At 31.9% G+C, this 25,839-nt stretch overlaps 1 protein-coding gene across 11 annotated transcripts in view; it reads right to left on the reverse strand.

Annotated features, from left to right (window-relative positions):
• Nucleotides 1–25,839, reverse strand: part of LOC114331473 (transient receptor potential cation channel trpm) — a 1,429,758-nt gene that overhangs the window by 1,074,627 nt on the left and 329,292 nt on the right. For 7 of the 11 annotated variants that reach the window (XM_050642919.1, XM_050642917.1, XM_050642923.1 and 4 more), the window contains exon 3: nt 23,146–23,181. The exons of the other annotated variants lie outside the window; for them this stretch is intronic. In XM_050642919.1, coding sequence (XP_050498876.1) covers nt 23,146–23,181 — 36 coding nt within the window. The remainder of the gene's footprint in view (nt 1–23,145; nt 23,182–25,839) is intronic. 11 annotated transcript variants of the gene reach the window in all.

Consider the following 25,839-nt stretch of genomic DNA (forward strand, 5'->3'; position numbering starts at 1 on the left):
GTATATTTCCATAAGGAATTATAATTTTTTTTAAATAAGACAACATTGCAGAATCAACTGCGCTCACCCCATGCTTAAACCAAATTTACACCAAATGCGCAACTGTCGTGGCAGCCATATTTTGAAAATATGACATTTTTAAATAAGATAAACACAAAAATTAATGCTGAGCGCACTTAGTTGTGAATTTTAAATTGATAAAAAAGTAAGGCAGATCGCACATATCATATTATACACAGTTGTCAGACTCGTGTGGGGAGTTAATCAATACCAAATAAATACCCTCTGACCTATAGAAATAAAACATTGAGACGATGATTAATATAGTTTATAATTCGATAAGTGTTTCCTTTTTCCAGTAACTCTCGCATCCCTTCTCAATTCGTTTTTCAACGTACAGTCTCCAAGATCCGTATATTTCGGCCATAATTTATTATTTATTAAATCGTAATCAAAAACACCATATACAAACTTCACGAATAGTCAAAACTTTGACCTCCAACTACACTAGCGCCGCCAGGCGGGAGCAACGGTGTACATAGGTGCCATTCCGTTATGGTTATCGTGATACTACGTCTGCGCAGTAGCGAATATATGATCCGTTATCGTTATTAAACATAAGGGATTCCGTAATTTACGGAGGTTTAAAGTAGTGCTTATCGTTATCGTTATAGTAATTGTTAAATTGCTTTGTTGCCAGAATGTAAAAAAATCAGAAAAATTACATTTACATAGATTCTAATTTTGATTACCTATAAATTAAAATATCAAAAACTGTTCAAGTATATGCTTAAAATTACAATAACGTTGTGAAGTGAGGTTATGTTTAACCTTTAACTACCCGCGCATCAAGTTATAACATAACTACACGCGTGGCGTACTTTATACGCCACAAGAAAATACAGTTAAAAACAGCGGATTTATTTTTTTTTAAATACACTTAGTTGTTTGTTATAAACCTTATTCGACATCAGTGAATACTTAGAGTTCCTTCTCAGTAAGCCAATTGGGATTTATAACTGGAATCATGGAATAACTGGATTCCATGATAAATAAAATTACTAATAAAAAATTTTTTAAATGTGATTTTTTATAGGAGAAAAAGTATTGTTTATAAAGAAAAATATATTATGTGCCATAATGACTAAAAAATAATTGAAATATGTGCTTATACAGGGTGCGCCAAACCTGTGGTCTTCTTTGATTACGGCTAAACTATGAGATATGCAAAAAAATGTTTATAACAAAACTAATGTGTATCAAAGAGGTCTATAATTTAAAATTATTTTCAATTATACAGGGTGAGTCAGAACGACGGTATGAACCAAAGTTGTATTTTTTTAAATAGAACACCCTGTATATTAAATCATTTTTGAATATATTATTTAAAAATATGAAAAATTTGTATAAGGTCTTATAGGCCTAAAGTTAATAATTTTCGAAATATCTACATTTTTATTGAGAAAAATGGTAATATTTATAGGGTTGTGGATTATGTTTCCAAGGAAATAAAAATTTAGGTGATAGGTCATAGTTTTTAAAATATAGTGTTATTTTTAAATAATTTAATATTTTTTACTTTTACCCATAAAATATACAGTGTGATCACTATTTGCAAATACAAAATTTTCTCATTTTTTTTAAATGGGACACCCTGTATGTTAGTTTTGCGTTTTGTAGTAAATTTTACAACCTTTCTTTTGGTATAAGGTTGTATGTACCTAGCATGTTTCGTTTTGTTGATATTTTAAAAAAACTATAGATTTTACGTGTTTGCGGATTTTTTATTTAAAATTTTTTTTGAAAAAAAAAATAATTATAATCTGGTTTTAGAAACATACACTAAAATATAAAATATGAAGATAAAAACGTAATTAAAGGTTAAAATAAATCGTATGCAAGTACAATTCAATTGAATTTAATAACTTTAAATTATTTTACAAAAAATATTTTACCATATTAATGAATGCATAAATTAGTTACTAAATTAAATAAACAACCAAATTTTAAATCAACCCTAGTAATTTTTCTACTACAGCAAGATTCCTGTACCAAATTAATTGTTAGTTAAATTGTATTTAGTTAAACTTTTAATTTACCTTTTAAATTTACTTACATACATCTTGAGAATATAAAAATTATTATAAAGTATGCTTTGAAACAAATGAATGTTAAATGTATCATCCAAATTATTTATTAATATAAATAATATTTACTGGTGTCACAAAAACTGGTAATACTTTTGTAGTTGAAATTTTTGTAACAATTTTTTATATTTTAAATTTTAATTTTTTAACCGAAAAATTTTTGGATATGACATTTGTTTTGGGCGAAACCATTAGACATTATTACCAGCTTTTGTGACACGAGTAGGTACATAGATACTATTTACTTCTTAATATACTTCCATAACGTTCATCTGTTTCAAAGCATACTTTATACGTTCTCAAGATGTAGGTAAATTAAAAAGCTATTAACTGACTTTACTCGTAAATACAATATAACTAACAATTAATTTGGTACAGGAAAGTTGCTACGGTAGAAGAATTACTACGATTGATTTAAAATTTGGTTGTTTATTTAATTTAGTAACTAATTTATGTATTCATTAATAAGGTAAAATATTTTTTGTAAAATAATTTAAAGTTATTAAATTCAATTGAATTGTACTAGCATACGATTTATTTTAATCTTTAATTACGTTTTTATTTTCATATTTTATATTTTAGTGTATGTTTCTAAAACTAGATTATAATTATTTTTTTTGCAAAAAAATTTTTAAATAAAAAATCCGCAAAAACGTAAAATCTATAGTTTTTTTAAAATATCTACAAAACGAAACATGCTAGGTACATACAACCTTATACCAAAAGAAAGGTTGTAATATTTACTACCAAACGCAAAACTAATATACAGGGTGTCCCATTTAAGAAAAATGAGAAAATTTTGTATTTGCAAATAGTGATCACACTGTATATTTTATGGCTAAAAGTAAAAAATATTAAATTATTTAAAAATAACACTATATTTTAAAAACTTTAACCTATCACCTAAATTTTTATTTCCTTGGAAACATAATCCACAACCCTATAAATATTACCATTTTTCTCAATAAAAATGTAAATATTTTGAAAATTATTAACTTTAGGCCTATAAGACCTTATACAAATTTTTCATATTTTTAAATTATATATTCAAAAATGATTTAATATACAGGGTGTTCCATTTAAAAAAATACAACTTTGGTTCATACCGTCGTTCTGACTCACCCTGTATAATTGAAAATAATTTTAAATTATAGACCTCTTTGATTCACATTAGTTTTGTTATAAACATTTTTTTGTATACCTCATAGTTTAGCCGTAATCAAAGAAGACCAGAGGTTTGGCGCACCCTGTATTTACTACTTATATTAATATAATCGTGGCGTATATTGTCCGCCACCGGAAACAACAAATAATAAACTGTAAATTACGATCTTCCCAGAAAGTCGATTATAAAGAAACTAAAACCAAATTGTAAAGCACATTCCATGGTTAGAGAGATAAACAAGGTCAAAAATTAAATTTTTAAATATATTTGCAGTAGAATTCTTATATCTAACGCCAGCGCGTGTAGTTAAAGGTTAAATAACGATAACGATGACACGAAAAACCTACTTGACAGGCTGCAAAAACTCTGCTTTTTAACGTTGCCGTAATCGTTATGCTTAATAAAGTTAACCATAGCGGAGCCAAAATCAGCGGTTATTTTAAGAGGTGCAAAATCTCTCTTTTTCCAGAACAATTTGTTGTATTACAACTTTTGAAGTTAAATGTGTCATTGAGTTTAAGAATTGGCAAGTTTTGCATTTCAGATTTTCATCAATATTTATTGTTTTTCTACTACTCTTTAATACCTATGAGCTTCTTTTTATGTTGATACGAGCAATATATTATGCTAGTATCTCATTTATTTTTAAATTTTCTGTTTTTACTACATAATAAGTATCGAATATTTTTTAAAATAATCATTTAGTATTATCATTTCACATAAGACTGTGTAGAGTCTAGACTACATTATACTTATTTACATTTTTAAAATAAAAGTTATTTATAAACGAATATTTTTCAATATTTAAAAAAAAATTGAATTCAAGCAATGCTCTTGAAAAGAATTCTAAAAGATATGCCACAAAAATTTAGTCTACACATACAAAACAACTTATACCCATAAATTTCTTAAGCAGTGAACAATTTCTCTGGACAAAACTCCTTGTCGTATTTTCTAAGGGAAGGTTATTTTCCAGGGGATGCTCCCGTCTTTGAGAACAATATACAGTCTAAAGAAAAAAATGTCGGAATTTCGGGTTGTAATTCTAGTCCAGCTTCTTAAAGTTATTAAAGAGAAAATATTCAGAACGCAGCGGAAATGTATTTGTAAAATGTATAACTTTTGCCAACATTTATACCAAATATTTTGGCTGTGTGCAAACTATTTTAGTCTAATTTCAGAAATTGTTTCCGTGGAAAGCGAGAAGTATTCTTTAATGTATAAGGGTGTTTCATTGGGAAAGTAGCATACGTTAACTGTAGAAAGAGGACACTTAGGCGGTCTCAAAAATACCATACTTAATGGGTCTTACTCCATTAATAACAGAGATACTGGGTGTTTTATCTATTTTGCCATTTTCTTATTTGGTTCATAACTTTTTAACCACACCGTATATGTATTTTATATTTGGCAAGCAAATATCCTTTAAGGTGTACAATAAATTAATTTATTTACTAATGTAAAAAATCCAGGCCCGGATTAAAAAATATTAGAAAAATGTTCCGATCCAAAAACAACACCCTATACATTAAATTTTTTTTAAATGAATTTTTTAGTTGAAAAGAGGATGAAAAACTAAATTTAGTGGTATACTTTGAATTTTCGGCAAAATGATTTTTCTGGTCAAATTTTGAATTTGAATTCTGAAATTATGTGAATTGCGAGAGCTCTAAGTAGAAAAAAAAAATTAAATACAACTTACAACTTGTTATCCGCACTGTATATTTATTTTATATTTAACATGCGAATATTCTTTTAGGTGTCCAATCAATTATTTTATTTACAAATATAAAAAATCCAGGTCTGGATTAAAAAATATTGTAAAAATGTTCCGACCCCAAAAACACCCTGTATATTAAATTTTTTTAAATGGATTTTTTAGTTGAAAAGAGGATGAAAAAGTAAATTTAGTGGTATACTTTGAATTTTCGGCAAAATAATTTTTATGGTCAAATTTTGAATTTGAATTCTGAAATTATGTATGTTAATTGCGAGAGCTCTAAGTAGAAAAAAAAAATAAATACAACTTACAACTTGTTAACCGCACTGTATATTTATTTTATATTTAACACGCGAATATTCTTTTAGGTGTCCAATCAATTATTTTATTTACAATTATAAAAAATCCAAGTCTGGATTAAAAATATTGTAAAAATGTTCCGACCCAAAAAACACCCTGTATATTAAATTTTTTTAAAATGGATTTTGCATTTGAGAAGAGGATGAAAAACTAAATTTAGTGGTATACTTTGAATTTTCGGCAAAATGATTTTTCTGATAAAATTTTGAATTTGAATTCTGAAATTATGTCAATTGCGAGAGCTCTAAGTAGAAAAATTAAAATGCGACTTAATTTTAATTAATATCATAATTTAATCTAAATTGGTAAAATGTTAAAACATTTCAGTATTTTTTATTATCTGTAACAAATAGTTTATGGCGAATGTTCATCTTTAAATAATGAATAAATAATAAAGAGTCAATAAAGACTACATCACTTTAATCAAGTATCTAAAAATTATAACAAAACAGAGAAAATGTGCAGCATAACTATTCAAAACTAAAGTACTTATTCAAAATTACCACCATCAAAAATTATTGTTATGTGTCAAAATGTTAATATTTTACCAAAGAGAAAACGTGCAGCATAACTATTCAAAACTAAAGTTGTACTTATTCAAAATTACCACCATCAAAAATTATTGTTGTGTCAAAATGTTAATATTTTACCGATTTAGATTAAATAATGGTATCAATTAAAATTAAATCATATTTTAATTTTTTTTTACTTTGAGCTTCGCAAGTCACACAATTTCAGAATTCAAATTCAAAATTTTACCAGAAAAATTATTTTGCGGAAAATTCAAAGTATACCATTAAATTTCGGAACATTTATAAAATATTTTTTAATCCGGACCTGGATTTTTTTATTTGTAAATAAATTAATTGATTGGACACCTAAAAGAATATTCGCGTGTTAAATATAAAATGAATATACAGTGCAGTTGACAAGATATAAGCTGTATCTCAATTTTTTTCTACTTAGAGCTCTCGAAATGCACATAATGTCAGAATTTAAACTCAAAATTTGACCAGAAAAATCATTTTGCCAAAAATTCAAAGTATACCACTAAATTTTAGTTTTTCATCCTATTTTCAACTGAAAAATCCATTTTAAAAAAATTTAATGTACAGGGTGTTGTTTTTGTGTTGGAATATTTTTCCAATTTTTTTTAATCCGGACCTGGATTTTTTACAATTGTAGATAAATTAATTTATTGTACACCTTAAACGATATTTGCGTGCCAAATATAAAATAAAAATACAGTGTGGTTAAAAAGTTATGAACCAATTAAGAAAATGGCAAAATAGATAAAACACTCAGTATCTTTGTTATTAATGGAGTAAGACCCATTAAGTATGGTATTTTTGAGACCGTCTAAGTGTCCTCTTTCTGCAGTTAACGTATGTTACTTTCCCAATGAAACACCCTGTATATGTATATAATTTATTTCTTTTTTAAAAAACTTCTAGTCTTGATTATGTGATTTAACTTTAACAGTTTTTAATAAGCACCAATAACAAATCAAATACAATTTAAATAATACTGTCGCAGAATCTTCTCTAATGTTTTGTTGGTAAATTTATCTGCGTATCAATTCTTTTGTCTGTAGTTACTTTAATTTTTATTACAAATACCGTCAGTTTTTATTACAAATACACTGGCCCGCAAATTTAAACAAACAACGTGAAATGCCAAAGTATTGTCCTTTGATTTTTGTTGACTTTGTGACGTTATAAACGTCATATTTTTGTTTTTAAATAATTATTTTATTCGAATTCGTTTAATAATTCATTAATTTATTAACTTCTATCGTTTTTACTGGCTTTCGTTAAAAATTAGTTGGCGCTCTCTCTCTTTCTTTTTTGTAGGCATTCGCATAACGTAGCGATGTAACTGTGCATTTCGTTGGTCGTTGGTGTCGATGTATCGAACGTGTGAACGTAAATCGACGCAGATTTTTGGTTAAAATCGACGCAAATCTTAGAATATAAAATAAACCAGGAAGAAGTACAATGCGAAATGACTCCGAGCCAGGAAGGAGGTTGCAAATGGCGATCAGCTGTCAGATTTGCTTTCTATCTCCAGTGACGTACCTTTGAAAGAGGGAAGAAAAGAAATTCTTAACGATTTTATTACATGTTTTATGTTAAACAAACAGCTATAGATCAAGAGAAAATACGTATTAATATATTTTGTTGAAAAGTCAGTTAAATAACATTTTATTATCCTAATAACTTCAGTTAATTGATTGGATATACAGGAGCTTTACCAGATGGTACGCCTATGCACACAGCTGATCCAATACACGAACACCTTCTACCTCGTTGACAAAAACTTATGAGTCATCCACAGACGTTCAAGATGGCCAGTTCCGCTAGAAATTTAAGGTGTTGTTGATATATGACAGACTCCTTCCTGTTTATTTTATATTCTAAGACGCAAATCGACACCAACGAACTGCACAGTCACATCGCTACGTTAAATCGTTATCGTGTATACGGGTTTTTAAATTGTTCTTCACCTTTTCCATATCTGCGCTGTTGAATAACTTTGAGTAATATTTTTAAAGTGTGACTGATAGAGAATTTGGAATGAAATTAAACACAAAGAAAACAAAAACGATGGTCATCAGCAAGCACCAAAACAGAAGGGTGAAGGTCAATGTCGACGGAACAGATCTGGAAAGAGTAACAATAATAACGTAACTTGGAAGTAACCTTGATGAAACCTTGGACCACTCATTAGAGATCAGAATACGTCTGGAAAAGGCACGTACAGTGTTTTATAAAATGCAAATAGTTCTATGCAACCGCCAGCTAGATATCTTATTGTGAACTAGAATATTTAAGTGCTATGTTTTCTCCACCTTGCTCTATGGTGTTGCAGCCTGGAGAATGACAGAAGCCACACAAAAAAGAATCCATGCATTCGAACTCTGGTGCTACCGTAAAATGCTCAGAATATCCTACATGAGCCATACGACAAATGCGGAAGTGTTGCGGAGGATGAACAAGGAAAGTGAGCTTATGCTTATAATAAAAGAACGGAAAACACGATATTTTGGTCACATCGTAAGAAATCGAAAGTATGAACTGCTACAACCTATAATCGAAGGTAAAATCAATAACAAAAGAGGGCCAGGAAGAAGACGCAACTCTTGGCTTAAAAACCTACGAGAATGGACAAATATGACCTCCATAGAACTATTCTAGTGCAGTCACTGAAGGTTTTGCACCTCCGATTTCGTTGAATCTTCATCGATTTTCATGAAAATCGGTGAGTAGTTAGAGGATACCTCGAGGAATAAAGGTGACATGATGCGAACTTTCGCTTTTACCCTGGGGGTGGATGCCACCCCTTCTCGGGGGTGAAAATTATTTTATTAAAAATAATACCAAAAGTCGATAGGGGGTCAAATTCTAAGCAAAATTTGTTATATAAAGTTATTAAGATAAATCAATACTTTTTGAGTTATTAAAGATCAAATTTTTTATTTTCTTCGTAAGAAAATGCATGTTTCTCGTATATTTTTCTCGTATAACTCAATAACTATAAGCTTTTACAAAAAAGTTACTATTACCAAAATTGAAGATAATAAGAAACTGAATACACTACTCACTAAAGAACTAAACTGATGTTAACTCAAAGTGAGTTATGGTTAATTGCATGTATATTTTTTTCGACAAGTACTCAAATCTAAGTATTGAAGCTTAAATAACGGGAAAGCGATGCATTTTATAAAATATATCTGCTAAACACTTGTCAAATTAATTCGGAATACCTATCAAATGAGCTCCAGAAGAAGTTAATAGCGTCAAAATTAAGCAAGTTATGATGAAAATTTGAGAACCCTCTCGAATTGTTTAGGAAAAAGTGAAAAATAAAACATATGCCATTTCCACAAAAATGAAAGTTTATAGTAATGTTTACAAAAATTTCTTTATATTAGCATAAGTAATCATTTCAACAATTTTGACCGGTGTAGAATGCACATTTTTGAAAAAAGATATGATTTAACAAAAATTAGAATTTTTAAAATTATCGTAATTTTCATTTTTTTTTTGACAATAACTCCAAAAATGCTCAATATACGTAAAAAATGATATATAACCAAATTTTAGCTTTTTCTGTACCAAATATTTTACCCGTTTTACTATTTCTGTAGGGTAAAAAATAACCGAGATCCGTGAACCATGTAACCGTCGCCATTTACCCTTTTATTTTTAAAAAAGTAACAGGTTTAAAAGATTAAATTTAACGCAGTTTAATAGCTCTTGGAATTATCTTTCAAATGCCCTTTAGGTGAATCTGATGTCGTAAAAATTAACGGAGTTATTTAAAAAAAAAATAATAACATTTTTGGAAAAAAATTTAAAAGATAAATTTTGAACAATTCTTGGAGCATACATTTTAATGCTATCGACCCGTTCGGGAGCTCATTTGATAGATATTTCTAAGTACTTTGACAAATGTTTAATAAGTGTATGTTACAAAATGCATCATTTTCCGTTATTTAATGTTGAATACTTAGATTTGGGTTCTCGTTGAAAAAAATATACATTTAAATAAAAAATATACAATACATAAAAAATATACAACTACCTATAACTCACTTTTAGTTAATATTAAAAGGTTTTTCTAGTAATTTCATTTTTTATTAGCTTCAATTTTGGTAGTTACAACTTTTTTGTAAAAACTTTTGTTTTGCTTTAGTGTTTGAGTTATTTGTGAAAAATCGGTAAAAAAATGCCATTTCCTCACGAAAAATTAAAATCTCTTATCTTTAATAGCTCAAAAAATTTTGATTTATTTTAACAACTTTATATAACAAATTTTGCTTAGAATTTGTCCCCCTATCTAATTATGGGGTTATTTTTAATAAAATAATGTTCACCCCCGAGAAGGGGTGACATCCACCCCAGGGTAAAAGCGCAAGTTGGCACCATGTCACCTTTGTTCCTTGAGATATCCTCTAACCACTCACCAATTTTCATGCAAATCGATGGAGGTTTAACGAAATCGGAGGTAATAGCTCATATCCACCTTCAGTAACTGCACTATTCAGGGCGGCTGCAAATAGGATTAAATGGACAAATGTAATGGCCAACGTCCTTAAGGATACGGCAACGTAAGAAGAAGAAGATACTGATAAGGCTAATTAATCGGTACTCACCACAAGATTTAGGTTTATTTTTCTAGGGTGAGAGTAAAAATATAGATTTTAACCATTCATCAGGGATTTGACCGTTGGTATATTTTATTAAATCATTTAGTTAGACACTTTATATTTTCATCATTCAGGATTTTTAATATTTCTACAGGAGCTGCTTGATAACATCATATATAGAAAGATGGCCTATTTTGGACACGTAGTAAGGGGAGACCGGTATAATATTCTTCAACTTATTATCATGGGTAAAATCGAAGGATGCAGAGGAATTGGTAGAAAGCAGGCCTCTTGGTTGAAGAATATCCGGGAGTGGACAGAAATAAAGAAATCAGAACACCTATTTAGAATAGCTCGAGACAGAGACAGTTTCGCCATGTCAATCGCCAACGTCCAGGGGACTTGATACGGCACGTTAAGAAGAAGACAGGAGTTTCATCGGGACCTGGCGCTTTACCACTTTTTGAGTTCTTAATTGCCTGCTTCACCTCTGATATCAGAATTTTTAGATTTTCATTAGTTTATGTAATGTTTCATTTATTTCTTCCCTATTATCTGCAAATAACTCCTTGATGTATTTCTCCCAAGTTTGTTGTTTTTCTTCTGATAATTGGAGATATCCAATGGAGTTTGGTATAACTTGTGGTATTCTCTTGCGTGTATTACCTGTAATTTCTTTCAGTTTCTTATGTAGGTTATGTGTGTCGTGTTTAATATTGAATTATATTGCTCTGCAATTTTCTTCCATTCAGCATTCTTTAGTTTCCTTGATCTGCGTTCCTACATACCAGTTTCTTCATTTGTTTGTACTTCTCTCTATTTGTATTTTCGTTTTACTTCTATGAGGTTTATAATATCTGGTGTCACCCAAGGTTAATAGATTGGGCGTAGGTTGTCTCGTAACTATAGACCAATCAAATGCTCGCTTTTTAAAGGCGGGAATACGTCACCCGTACGACACTTTTGAAATTGTCATAAGTTTCAATGCTAAAAAAAGGTTCAAAAACTTAGGTTTTGCAATATATTTTGGGATTTTTTTGGGTATAGATATATTAAGTGGTTCTTATATTGACAATTATATCAATTTTTCCCTTAAAAATCAATAATCTGCTGACAAAAAACTAGAATTGATTTGAAGAAGATTTAACATTTATTGTGTGTTTTAAATGGAGATAACAGTTCAATTCGCACAAAAACCCAAAACAAAAAGTAGAAAAAGTTTAGCAAAATTACATACTTATTATGGTTTTTCTGGAATGTGCAGCATTTTTATCATGTAGTCATAGGAAAAAAACTAATAATATAAATAATTTATTTTTAGATTAAAATACAAAAAATTATTTGTCCTTCAAGCACTAATCCATTAAAAATGTACCATGTATACGTATTAATTAAAAATTAAACAAATAAACAGTATTAAAGAAAATTATATAGAAATATTCGGAAACGCAACCATAACATAAAAAAGAGGGTTAGGTTTGAACCACAAACAAAAACTGTCAAGTGTCAACCTTGACTTTGTCGTACGAGTGACGTAGTCCTTCCCCTCCCCCTCGCTTCCGCCCACATAGTTACGAGACAACCTACCTCTTATCTATGGACCTTGGGTGTTACCCAGTTTTTTTGGCATTTGGTTCTTTTTACCCACAAACTTTTCACCAGCGTTAAGTACTGCCGATTTTATTTCGTTCCAGGCACCATAATATATTTTTTACGCTTCTGTGAATGCTGGTACAACTGGATGATTCATTTATTTGTTGTTGACATTTTTCACCCTCAAGCCACATTATAAAGAGTGACAGTAAAACCACTTCTCTGTCGGCACTTTGATCTCAAGAAGTAATACCGGCAGTACGCAATTGGTAATTCACCAGTGGTGGATGTGGGTTTTCCCTGTTAAAACCCGTACGTTTCTATGCGACTAGCAATGCGAGAGTGGGGCAAAAGCGACTAAGAACATTGCGTGGTCGCCATGCGCGACTACAGATTCTACTTCCAATTTTTCGGAGAGTGGTTCTACTGTCCCTCTTTATACTGTGCTCAAGCTTTGACAAATCTAGTCTCTGAATTTTACTTTTCTTCTGTTGTTTTCTCAGTTTAATGTTAACCTTGTCCAGAAGTAGATTGTGGTCGGAGTCTGCATCAGCACTAGAATATGTTTTAACGTTTTTAATCCTATTTATCAATGTTTTAATGACAAGGCTGTAATTTGGTTTCCTATCAGATTATTTTAATTGTCTCCTGGTGCACTTTATGTATAAAGTCTCCTTGGTGGTAAATGATAAAAGGTGTTTGTGATGACTAGTTCTTTTGACAATATTGTATTAATCGCTTTCCTTTTTCATTTCTTATTCCTAGACCGTAATTCCCTACAATATATTCTACTGTTCCTTTGCCGATTTTGGCGTTATTATTACGTTACCCATTAAGTCGCCCATTATTACGTTGACAATCATGTTTTTTTAATAACTAGGATATTTTATTAGATAACTACCTATGCTCCAGAATTTGTAATTATGGAAAAATAGACTTAGATCTAGTAAAAAGACTAAGGAAGTCTAACTATACTATGCATTAAATAAAACAATATTTGGAAAGAAACAAATACATATAAACTTGGAATCTTTAAGACACTAATTGACCGAATATTAAATATGTGAGTGAAGCATGACTACAAAAGGAAAAAAACGAAACAAAAATAATATCTAAGGAAACAAAATATCTTTGAACAATAATTGCTGGAAAGACAAAAACAAATATATAGAGAAATGAAGAAATAGGGCTACAGATAAACCAATAACCTCCTCTAAAAAATTCAGCGGAAATATATAAGCTGGTATGGACATCTAATGAGAAAAACAAACAAAAAACTAAAGTGATAATAAAAGTAAAGAAAAGAAAAAAAAGAACAATGGCAGACCTAGGAAAAACTGGTAAGCTCGAATAGACGAAATTAAACAAAAAGAGTGCAGACCGAAAAAACTGAAAGAAATGATTAAGCTACAAAGATTAAATAAAAAATTCGATGATGAAAGCCATAAGGATTTACACCAAGAAGGAGATCCGTATTTTGCTTAACATTTATTAGGTACCCTATATTATTCAAACCTGTTTTTAAATAAAATTTTTTTTTTTTTCGACTTACGTGGATATTATTTAAGTAAGTATACTGCATTATTACAACTTCTACAGCATGCAAAGAAACACACAGAACTCATCCACGACAAAATCTGGTCTATACAAAAAATCAAAACAAAAATGAAAGAAAAAAGTTTATAATAATATATGTGCCGTCAACAGTAACTATCCATAAAAATAAATTGTACTCCATACAGCGTCGATTTTATTAAAACTTTCACACATTTATTACGAAAAACATGCAAAATAGTCCTGTTGCCGGGAGGGGGGGGGCACAACGGCCTCCTTTAGTCAGAATTTTTTTGGGTAACAGTTGATCCGGATGTCGATAAGATTGTTATAAATGTTATAAACAAAGTTGGTCCCGACACTGAAAAGTAAAAGGGGCTCAAAAGACTATATATATACAAAGAACTTGAGGAATTATTTAACAGCGATTTTTTGCAAAACAAAACATTTTTTTTGTATTTTTTGGGTCATGCTAAGTAAAAAATGTTCTTACAAGTTTTTTCGTAGGGTGCATAGTTTTCGAGATAAACGCAATTGAACTTTCAAAAAATCGAAAAATTGCAATTTTTGAACTCGAATAACTTTTGATTAAAAAATAAAATAGCAATTCTGCTTACAGCATTTGAAAGTTCAAGTTAAATTATACCGGTTTTGATTATTTGCACTGCTAAAATTAATTTTTTTATTGTCAAAAAAAGCTATAAACAAAAATAGTGTTTCTCGCGTTTTAACGCATGCTATGTAGAAATAGCCTGTTTTTAGGCTTGCCTACTCGTTCGATTTTAAATGAGAAATGCATTGAAAACATCACTCAACCACTATGTGTTTATAGCTTTGTTTAACAATAATAAAAAAAATTTTTAGCAAATGCAATCAAAACCGATAGAATTTGCCTTGAACTTTCAAATGCGGTAACCAGAATTGCTATTTTATATGTTAATCAAAAGCTATTCGGGTTCAAAAATTGCAATTTTTCGATTTTTTGAAAGTTTAACCCTGTTTATCTTGAAAACTATGCATCCTACGAAAAAACTTATGACATTGTTTGCTTAGAATGACCCAAAAAATACAAAAAATGTTTTGTTTTGCGAAATATCGCTGTTATATAATTCCTCAAGTTCTTTGTCTCTAACAATCTTATCGACATCCAGATCAATTGTTACCCAAAAAATTCGTGTTCTACGGAACAAAATACATAAAAAAACTTGGGTAAGTCCATCTGAATAAAGGAGGCCGTTGTAGCCCCCCTGGCGACAGGACTAAAAGACAGCAAACAACTCTAAAATAAATAATATGGGTAATTATGATGTTTTATTGGGGAAGAATAATGAGTACTCCTTCCAAACGGTTCTTCAGAATAGAAAGTTGGAAGTTAAAAGAACAGAAGGTAGATTTATGCTGGAAATGATGACAGATTGGTTAAAGTTAATATTAAAATGAAAATCAGAGTCGAAAAAGACAAACTTATCAAACAAAAACGATATCTGACCACCGATATCCTGACTCAAAAACTAACCGAATACCAAAAAGTGCTAATCACTGGACTAAGATCAATAGATCTACTGAGACAAATGGATATAATCGGACTAGCCACCAAAATCAAAGTAACATCAAAGTTACATAATTCGTAAATACGGCAAAACATGTAAACTCCAACCTAATACAATTAAACTACTCTAAAAAGACGAGACAGAACAGATCGAACTTCGGACAGCTTAAAAAGTTTAAACAAGAACAACTAACAACTTAATTAAAGGTACGATATGAGATAACTGCAACTAGTCCAAGTAATGAACCTTAAAACAGGACAAAACCTCGCAAGTTTTACAGAATGGATGATCGATTTGCTTGACAATTTGAGAATAAGTAGTGGATAGTCCAAGGATCAAAATCTATATCACGCCGAGAGGCGCTTTTACCATGGGGGTGGTTGGCACCACATCTCGGGGTGGAAATTTTTTATTATACTTTAATCGCAAAAGTTGGTAAAAACGTTCATTCTAAGCAAAAAATGTTCTATACATTTTTTTGATAAAATTGATAGTTTTCGATTTATTCGCTATCGAATTAGTTTTATATCGAAAAAATCAATGTTTTTAATAAGTTTTCTGCTAATAACTCCAAAAGTTTTCGTTTTATCAAAACAACCTTACTTAACAAAAATGTACCTAATAAACAAAACCAATTTTTTAAATTATCTTTAGGACGAATAGTAATCGAGCTATACTTTATTATATGTTTGCTCTTCGTTAAATGCTAAATATTGTAGTTCCAAAGTCAAAAGACCGGAAAACTATGTATTTTTCGAGGAAAACTTGTTCAAACTAATTTAAAGCACTTAAAAATATCTATCACCAGAAATAAAAAAAAGTCTCTAGCTCAAAAATTAAGTGACTTATAATGAAAAGAAGGTCAGTCCCCATTTTTTTTCAGCGAAAAAGTGATCGCAAGCAACCCTCTAATCACCACCCTAATTAAAACTAGTCATTAACCTTATTTGGTAATTTTTACTTATGTATTATTAATAGGTTCTAGAAGTTTGACCGGCCTGGAATGATTAGTTTTTAAAAAATGAAGTTAAAAGCGAATAATGAATTTTTGTAGTTTGGAAAAAAATTGCCTCTTCTTCAGAATAGCAAAATTAACATCAGAGATACAAAAAAAATGTTTAAATATGAAATTGTAGCTTATTTAATTCCCAAGAACCTGGTTTACAAAAAATTTTTCTACGGCAAAAATTGAGTGAGCTATTGACAATTAAAACTTGTAATAACATGTAAAAACCACCTTTACCAACCCTTTCAAAGTCACCTCTTTTTGCGACTGAGGATTTTAAAAAGATTTAATATATATAGACTAAAAGACCTTGTAAAAACCTACAAAATATATTTTTATCAAACTTTCTAAAATAAAAATAAAAAAGTTACGGTTAAAAAATCAATATATTTTTTTGAAAAAAAAAAGAGGAGAAATTCAATTGGAAGCATAATAATGTAAGTTAGCGGTGTTTTTGGTCATTGGCCTTATTCATTCTTATTTATTTATGTATTATGAATAGATTCTAGAAGTTGGACCGGCTTAGAATAATTAGTTTTTAAAAAACTGGAGTTAAAAGGGAATGACGAATTTTTGTAGTTTGGTAAAAAATGCCATTTTCTTCAAAATAGAAAGATTAGCGTCAGAGATACGAAAAAATGTTACGATACGATACGAAAAGATACGATATAAAATTGTAGGTTAGTTATGCCCGGTTGCACCAACATATTTTAAGCTTAAGTCGAGAATATCATAAGAATTAATATAATATAATTATAATATATGTATTACAATAAGAATACCATAATATAATAATAGATATAATTGATAATAAGGTAAGAATCTAAAATTATGGTGCAACGTAAGTGATACGCAAGGAGGCCCTATCTATAAGTAGAGCTTAGCTAAGCTGGATTAAGATCTGTTGGTGCAACCAGGCATTAATTTCCAAGAACTTAGTTTGAAAAAAAAATTTCTACGGCAAACATTGAGTGAATCGTAATATTGAAAAACATTGATTTTTTCTATACAAAACTGACACTTTCGATAGCGAATAAATCGAAAACTATTAATTTTATCAAAAAAATGTATAGAACAGTTTTTGCTTAGAATGAACGTGCGAACTCCCACGCCGCATAGGATTAGCCTGGGCAGCGTTTGGTAAACTGAACTATGTATTTAAATCGGACTTGCCCATATGCCTCAAAAGGAAAATCTTTGACCAGCGTGTGTTGCCTGTACTTACTTATGGAGCCGAAACATTAACACTAACAAAAAAGGTAGTGAACAAGATTCGCGTAACTCAAAGGGCTATGGAGCGCCAGATGTTGGGTGTCTCCCTGAGAGACCGAATCCCAAATGAAGAAATACGCCGTAGAACAAAAACAACAAACGCTGTCGAAAAAATCGCGTCGCTTAAGTGGAATTGGACAGGACACGTCGCCAGATTGCCAGACAATCGATGGACAAAACGTATTGTCGAGTGGAGGCCGCGAGAAGAAGCACTACGGAGCAGAGGACGCCCACTAACCAGATGGGCCGATGATTTGAAGCATGTTATCGGTAACTGGATACAAGCCGCACAAAATAGAGATAAATGGAAAGAGCTGAGGGAGACCTATGTCCAGCAGTGGACGCGTACGGGTTGATGATGATGATGATGAATGTTTTTATTAACTTATGCGGCCAAAATATAATAAAAAAATTTCACCCCCGAGATGGGGTGGCAACCACCCCCATGGTAAAAGCGCCTTTCGGAATCATATAGATTTTGATCCTTGGACTATCCACTACGTATTCTCAAATTTTCAAGCAAATCGATGAATTCTGTAAAAATTGCGAGGTGAAAAGCTTCGGTTCCTGGACTAAACGTGGAAGTAGCGAAAGTAAAAAAACTCAAAAGGCACAAAAAGATAATACAAATAAAAAACAAGCGATCTATCTCTCCAATGGCATTATAGCCCACGTCGGGCTCTGGCCTCCCCCAGCATCCGCCTCCGAGTATGTCTGCCCCTGGCTGCTTTCCTCCAGTTGTCCACCCTCACTATCTTTTTATCATCGGTTCTCACTTCGTCTGTCCACCTCTTCCTTGGTCTTCCTACTGGCCGACGTACTAACATAGTTCCGCTAAGCGTTCTACTAGGTGTTATCCAAACCAGCGATAGAGAAAGGATATAAGCAAGACCATAACAAAGTTCTACATTAAATTCGGTAAAAACAACGAACTGAACTAAATCCCATAAAATTTCTATGGGGAGTGAGACAAGGAGACACCATTTCTCCTAAACTTAATTTCTCCCATAAGAAATTAAAATGGAAAACAAGAGTATAAACATCGACGGATCATACTTAAACCATTTGGGATTTGCAGATGACGTAGTTTTAAAGGCAGATGATAACAAAATCTCAATGAATTGTTACAGCGATTAAATGAAGTTTTCGGAGCGATAGGCTTAAAAATGAACTACAGTAAAACACAAACCATACCATAGAAGTACACCATAGAAAATGCTAAACATTACGTACACCTGAATCATGTCATCAAACTGGGAAAACCAAACAAAGATGCTGAAATTAAAAGAAGAACACACATGACATGGGCCGCTTTCGGTAAACTGGCATATATTTAAAAAAATACCTTCAGTCCTAGAGGAACACTGTAGATGCAGTGGATACAGATGAATACAGATGAATGAACAGTGGCAATGAAACGAAAATAACACTAAGAGACAAGATTATAAACACCGAGATAAGGCGAGGAAAGAAGATCAGGGATTGGCGATAAAATTTTGTATGCACCACGTCAGTAAAGATTCTTTATCGAACTCGTCTGTTACTCGCCTCGCTCGCTTCTCTCCCTCTGCTCGTAATATCAGACTCGTTCGATAAAGAGTTACTTTACTGACTTGGTACATAAATAACTATTTTTAAATGGTGGACCCAAGAACTATCTCCTATTACTTTAATAAATGTATGAAAATCAGAGCACTAATAGGGCAGAAGGACTAACACTTTTAGGAAGATACAGCACAACACATTGCCTTGACAGACAACTTTAACCGCAACCTAACAATAAATTAAACTTTTTTTCTAGAGTATAATGTTGCTGCATTTTCGAATTGCAAAGAAATTGAAAATGTTTATACATTTTTAATTCATTTACTGTTTTGTGGAGTACTAAGGAATCTTTCTCGTTGGAACTTTTACCACGCTGAGAAGATGGGACGTGAATTATTTAAAATTCCCTTATCTTAATTTCGTCTCGGCATCCGTATGATTTATAATTTTTGAAAATCACGGGGGGTAGTAAATAGAGAAAGTTCCACCTGTTGTCAATCTGGTGGTATGGGAACGATATTTATTGTCGGTAGATGTCTCTAGGACTGCGGTTCTCAAACTTTTTTAGTCGCGGCACCCTTGTAGGGCTAAAAATATTTCGAGGCACACCAACCTTTAAAGCGATTTCGGAAACGACAAAAAATGAAAAAATACAATTCTGAGGCTCATTTGATTTCAATATAAACTTTATTTCAGATCAATAAAATACAGTGCATTTGATATTCAAATATCCTTACTTAATGTGATGAATGGAATTAATTCGATGATGTTTTCATTATATCCTTTATAATTATGGTAATCTTTGTAAGTTTGACCCTCAAATCCCTTGATGCTTTGAGTTTGCTTCTGTATTTATTTTTAATGTAAGCATATGCGGAGAAAGAAGACTCACAGAGATAAGACAATGTGAAACACACAAGTTTTTTCACTGCAACCTTGCCAACATTATTTTCTGAATATACCTGCATCCAGAACTCTTCTTGGTTTCCTTCACGGTATTTGAGTTTTAAACTGCTATCTTCGCTGATCTCAAGTAGATTTTAAAAAACTTCATTTGTCATTCCGACAGGTTTATTTTTTTTAGTCGCACGAAAACGGATCCATCATCCAGCTATATAAGTCATCTGAGTCAAAGTCAGGAAACTAGTTCACAATACTTTCTTCCTAACATTACAAATGAGCACTAACAATTTCAAAAAAGTTCGTTTGAGGATTGATTTTATTTGTTATAACAAATTCCTGCAGTCGTTAGAAATTTGTGAGGTTCCTCTTTTCAACACATGCTTTGAAAAATGTAACTTCTTTACGCAAGGCTTTGATTTTATCTAATTGTGCTCCTCCTTTGCCTTGAAGCGAATTGGTGGTTTTATTTATTATTTCGAAGATGTCTGAAAGGTATCCAAATTTTAAAAGGCGTGCTTGAAGCGGACGGCTCTTCACATGGTTAATTATTTTCAGAACCATCCAATACGTCTTTGAAATCTTGCGGCATCTTTTTAGTTGCCAAAGAATGGCGATGTAAGATACAATGACTGCTGGAGGCGTTTTCTGCCACTACCTTTATTCTAGATACAGCCCCTCTAATTTTACCAACCATTGCAGCCGCTCCATCACTGCAAATATCCACACACACTCTATATCATTTTTTCTTATATACTCGTGGATAGCCTTGAAAATTTCTTCACCAGTGGCATAACTTTTAATCTTTTCACACATAAGGAGTTCTTCTATTTTCATCCCGAATGGAAACCTCACAAACACAAGCAGAACAGGAAGTCCAGCAACGTCGGTACTTTCATCAAGCTGAAAACTGAAGAATTCACAAGTTTTTAATCTACTTATAAGATCTCTCTCTACAAAGTCTGAAATAGTGTGACCTTCTTGGTCATATCTGGACCTAACATGTATTGTACGACATCCTTCACGCAAGGTTTAATCAGTTCCTCTGCAGTGGTATGGCGTATTCCAGCTTTTGCAATGTGCAAACCAACAATAAATGATGCTTCAGTGGCGTTTTCGTTTTCATTTTTGCAGACTCTTTCCATCATGCATGACCCTGCCTGAAGAGATGAAGCACGACGTTTTAAGGTATCTTCGGCCTTATCGGCTAAACCAGGATGATTACTTTCCAAATTTCTTTTTAATTTATATGGAATCAAGCACCCATTAGCAACAATTTTGTGACAATTAACGCATTGGTCTTCTGGTGCCTGTTCGTTGCCAACTTAAATAAAGCCATATAGCTAGGATCATACCTTCTTATTTTTCCCCGAATTTCTTTTTGGTAAGGAACCTCCTTTCCACGAATTGAGGGAGAACAGCTTGGATGAGCTGGACTCGAACGGATCTCGTGGACATTTGCATCTTCTCCATCTCTGCTAGTTATCACTGAATCAGTTGATTTAGATGCTTCAGTGACTCCACTACATTGCCAACAATAAAAGGTATTTTCCAACCGTAATAGTGCAAGATATATTTTATGGTAAAAATGGCAACAAAATAACATAATATTATACACATTACTTCCAATGAATATAATTACTTACGTCGTCACTTTTCTTCTGCACTTATATCTAAAACTTCCACTTTGAAATCTAACTCTAATTTTTACAAACTCACTTATCGGCTGCAAGAATTAAACTGTGGAATTGTAGCAGACGCGTCGCGTCGGCCGAATTCGTCTGTGCGTTTCTCGGTCGCCATCAAGAATACACAAGTACAAAAATAGTCAACATGTTTCGATTGGACAGTGTCGCAGTGGCCGGTTGTTCGACTTTTCTTAAATGTTCCACGTCACCCTTGGCAAATGCTTGAGGCACCCCAGGGTGCCGCGTCACCCACTTTGAGAACCTCTGCTCTAGGATATCCGCGGCATTTCTTTCTTTGCAATTCGGAACAGCCCAAAGCGAAGTACCTGGTTAAATTGGAGAGAAGAGGATATGGCACTACTGATGAGGGGGAAAATCCCCGAAACCGGTATAGACTCTTCCTGCACTCTCCGATTTAACTAAAGTATAATACTGCTGCATTTTTGGATTGCAAAGAAATTGAAAATGTTTATACATTTTAAACTTTTTTTATTTAGAGTACATACCATAACAAAAACAAAAAAAAAAAACTAGAACAAAAACATGACTTTCCCTAACATAATTTATTCTCTGTAGAAGAATGGTCTTTACAGATCCAAATTAGAGCAATTTCTGAAAAACTTTAGGCCATAAGAATGTTGTAATCTGGGATAAATCTACTACAGTGTATTTTACAGTATAGTGCATTAGCAAAACATGTTTTATCAGTTTTATATACAGTATGGTGCAAATGTATGGAATAAATTCGTTATTTCGTAAGCCAGCGACTTTAAGGAAAAATCCCGGAATATGTATATCATACTAGTGACGTCATCCATCTGGGTGTTATGACATAGTCGATGATTTTATTTAATGAGAATAGGGATCGTGTGCTAGCTGATTTGAAAGGTTATTCAATTCTCTATCCAGTAGTATAAACATTATAATAACATAATTATTTATATAGGACCCAAAATAGTTTTTTTAATTAAATTTAAACATTTAATTGTTAAATAATTTTTTTTTCTGTTTTTTGACGGCAGTAACCTGTATTTTGAATTAAATAAATTACATGCAGTCTTCTTTTTTTATTATATATATAAATATTTTGTTAATGATTATTTTGCTATATAGAGAACTGAATAACCATTCAAATAAGCCAGCACACGATCCCTATCCTCATTTAAAAAAAATACGTCAACACACTCAGATGGATGGCGTCGCTAGTGCAATATATATGCCAAAAAATCATAATTTAGAAATAAAACTTGACCTGTTTCGGGATTTTTCCTTAAAGTCGCCGGCTTATGAGATAACGAATTTATTCCAGACATTTGCACCATACTTTATACACCTACAGCTATCTACCCCCCATTCACGTGACTTATTTTAATTGAAACATATCACATGTAAGCACATTTGCTAATGAAAAGAGATGACGTTACATGAATGAAGATGCACAACATAATGCTTAACAAAACAAAATTCGAGCACTACGTGAACATCTAACTTACTTTTGCTCTGGGTTTATCGAGATACGCGTACGAATGCTGAAACAGGACAAAATAGAATTATTTAAATATAATTTTGAAAAAGAGGTTCAGCCTAAGATCTTAGTCTAGTCGCAACATAGGTGGTCCCGTGGACACTTTTAGGTCGCCGCGATTTGATGGTGGTATTATTGGTTTTTTGGGTCGCTGAATCCAATGGAAGTGGTCTGGAAGCCCAAATGTGGTGCGTTTAATTGTTATTAACAAATTATTGCAAAATTAGGTGTTTTTCAGAAATTATTAGAAGCACTGTATATAAATTGATAGTGTTAAGGTCTTCTCTGGTGTATTTTTGGTCGCTGAATCGAATGCGACTAGTCGCGGTTACTCAAAATATGTTCTTATTTTGTTAATAACAAAATAATAGTTTATTCGCCGAAAAGCTCGAAATGCGCTATCTACAGCAAGTTTGTAATCTTTTTCATAGCATTTTTATACGCTAAATCGATTGCCGTTAGTCGTGATAGCTTAAACTACGTTCCGACTTTGTTATTAATAAATTATTGCAAAAATAACGGTTTATACTACGTTCACTCACGGTTTTTGCTCTAAATTTTAAAAAACCACTTGGATTGACATGAAATTTGGTATACACGTAACTAGCATGTCAAACAAAACAAGTAATATTGTGCCGATGTCTGCTTTTACCCTGGTGGTGAGTTTCACCCCTTTTCGGGGGTGAAAAAGAAACCTTTAAAATAAGCCCGGAAGTGGATAAACTGATTAATTCTAAGCAACTTTTGTTCTATACAGTTTTTTCACTAACTCAATACTTTTCGAGTTATTTGTTTTTTTGTTGAAAAATGAACATATTCACTCGCAAATAACTCGAAAAGTATTGACTTATTGGAAAATGTATAGAACAAACGTTGCTTAGAATTAATCAGTTTATCCAATTCCGGACTTATTTTAAAGGTTTCTGCTTTCACTCCCGAAACGGGGTGAAACTCACACCCAGGGTAAAAGCACACATCGGCACAATATCACTTATTTTGTTTGATATATTAGCTACGTGCATGCCAAATTTCATGTCATTCCAGGTGGTTTTTTTTTTTAATTTAGAGAAAAAACCGTGAGTAAACGTGCTATAAACCGATATTTTTGCAATAATTTATTAATAACAAAGTCGGAACGTGGTTTAAGCTATCACGACTAGTGACAATCGATTTAGCGTATAAAAATACTATGAAAAAGACTCAAACTTGCTGTAGATAACGCATTTCGAGCTTTTCGGTGAATTAACAATTATTTTGTTATTAAGAAAATAAGAACACATTTTGAGTAATCGCGACTAGCCGCATTCGATTCAGCGACCAAAAATTCACCAGAGAAGACCTTAACACTATCAATTTATTTACAGGGCTTCAAATAATTCCTGAAAAACACCTACTTTTACCATCATTTGTTAATAACAATTAAACACTGTACATTTGGCCTTCCAGACCACTTCTATTGGATTCAGCGACCCAAAAAACCTATAATACCACCATCAAATCGCGGCGACCTAAAAGTGTCCACGGGACCCCCTCTGTTTCGACTAGACTATCTCGTCCAATAAATTTTTTGCATGTTATAAGTTACATTAGATAGCATAAATACATAAAAACCTCGCAACAAATACTTATAAAAAGAACAACGTATAAATAAATTTCATACAAATATTATCACTATTCTAAGTCTAGATATGCTTAAACTACATGAGCTTAAATTAAGGTATTAACCCTTAACCACTGACATGCGGTAATACCATACCAAGTCGAAAATATATTTTGTTGTAAAACTTGTTTTATAGAAGATTCCCAGAACACCATATGTGTATATTTTAAGTTACATCGACGTAAAGTTTTCTTGCGGTATCACGTACCGCATGTCATTGTTTACGTAAAAGTAGTCCATTCATTATTCTTTCGCTGTCAGTATGGCATCAAGTTTATTCAGTTGTTCTAAAACTTGTTTTATAAAAGATTCCCAGAACACCATAATATGTGTATATTTTAAGTTACATCGAAGTAAAGTTTTCTTACGGTATCACGTACCGCATGTCATTGTTTACGTTTCTATAGTTAAAAGCGATACGATACAAGTATCTCATTTAAGAGATCAATCAACAAAAGAGCAAGTCACACTAAAAATTAAAGAAGAGCTCACCAAAATTCAAATTATTCCTACTGAAGATGCGAACAGGAAATGGCACATGTTACAAGATGCTCTTATCCGCACATGTGAGACAACACTAACACCTAAACTAATTAAGAATAAAAATTAATGGATGACCGAGGAGATTCTAGATCTCATGGAAGCAAGGCGATCTTATAAAACCAAAGACAAAAACATGTATAATATTATACACACAGACATAAGGAGAAAGATCAGAGAGGCAAAGGAAAGATGGTATAGTGACTGATGCGCAAAGATTGAACAGTTGGTAGAGAAACATGATAACTTAAACCTTCATAAGAAAATTAGAGAAATTACAGGCACTAATATTAAGAAAAAATCAAACATACTGTTGGATAAAAACGGCAAAATAATTATAGACGTCGGTGAAAGGCTTAAAAGATGGCAGGAATATATTCAAGAGCTATTTAAAGACGAACGGACTGAGATAGTACTAGAGCAGGAAAAGTTCGACAACGGCCCAGACATAACAGAAGATGA

Source organism: Diabrotica virgifera, chromosome 2 (assembly GCF_917563875.1).
Source record: "Diabrotica virgifera virgifera chromosome 2, PGI_DIABVI_V3a".
Lineage (NCBI taxonomy): Eukaryota > Metazoa > Arthropoda > Insecta > Coleoptera > Chrysomelidae > Diabrotica > Diabrotica virgifera.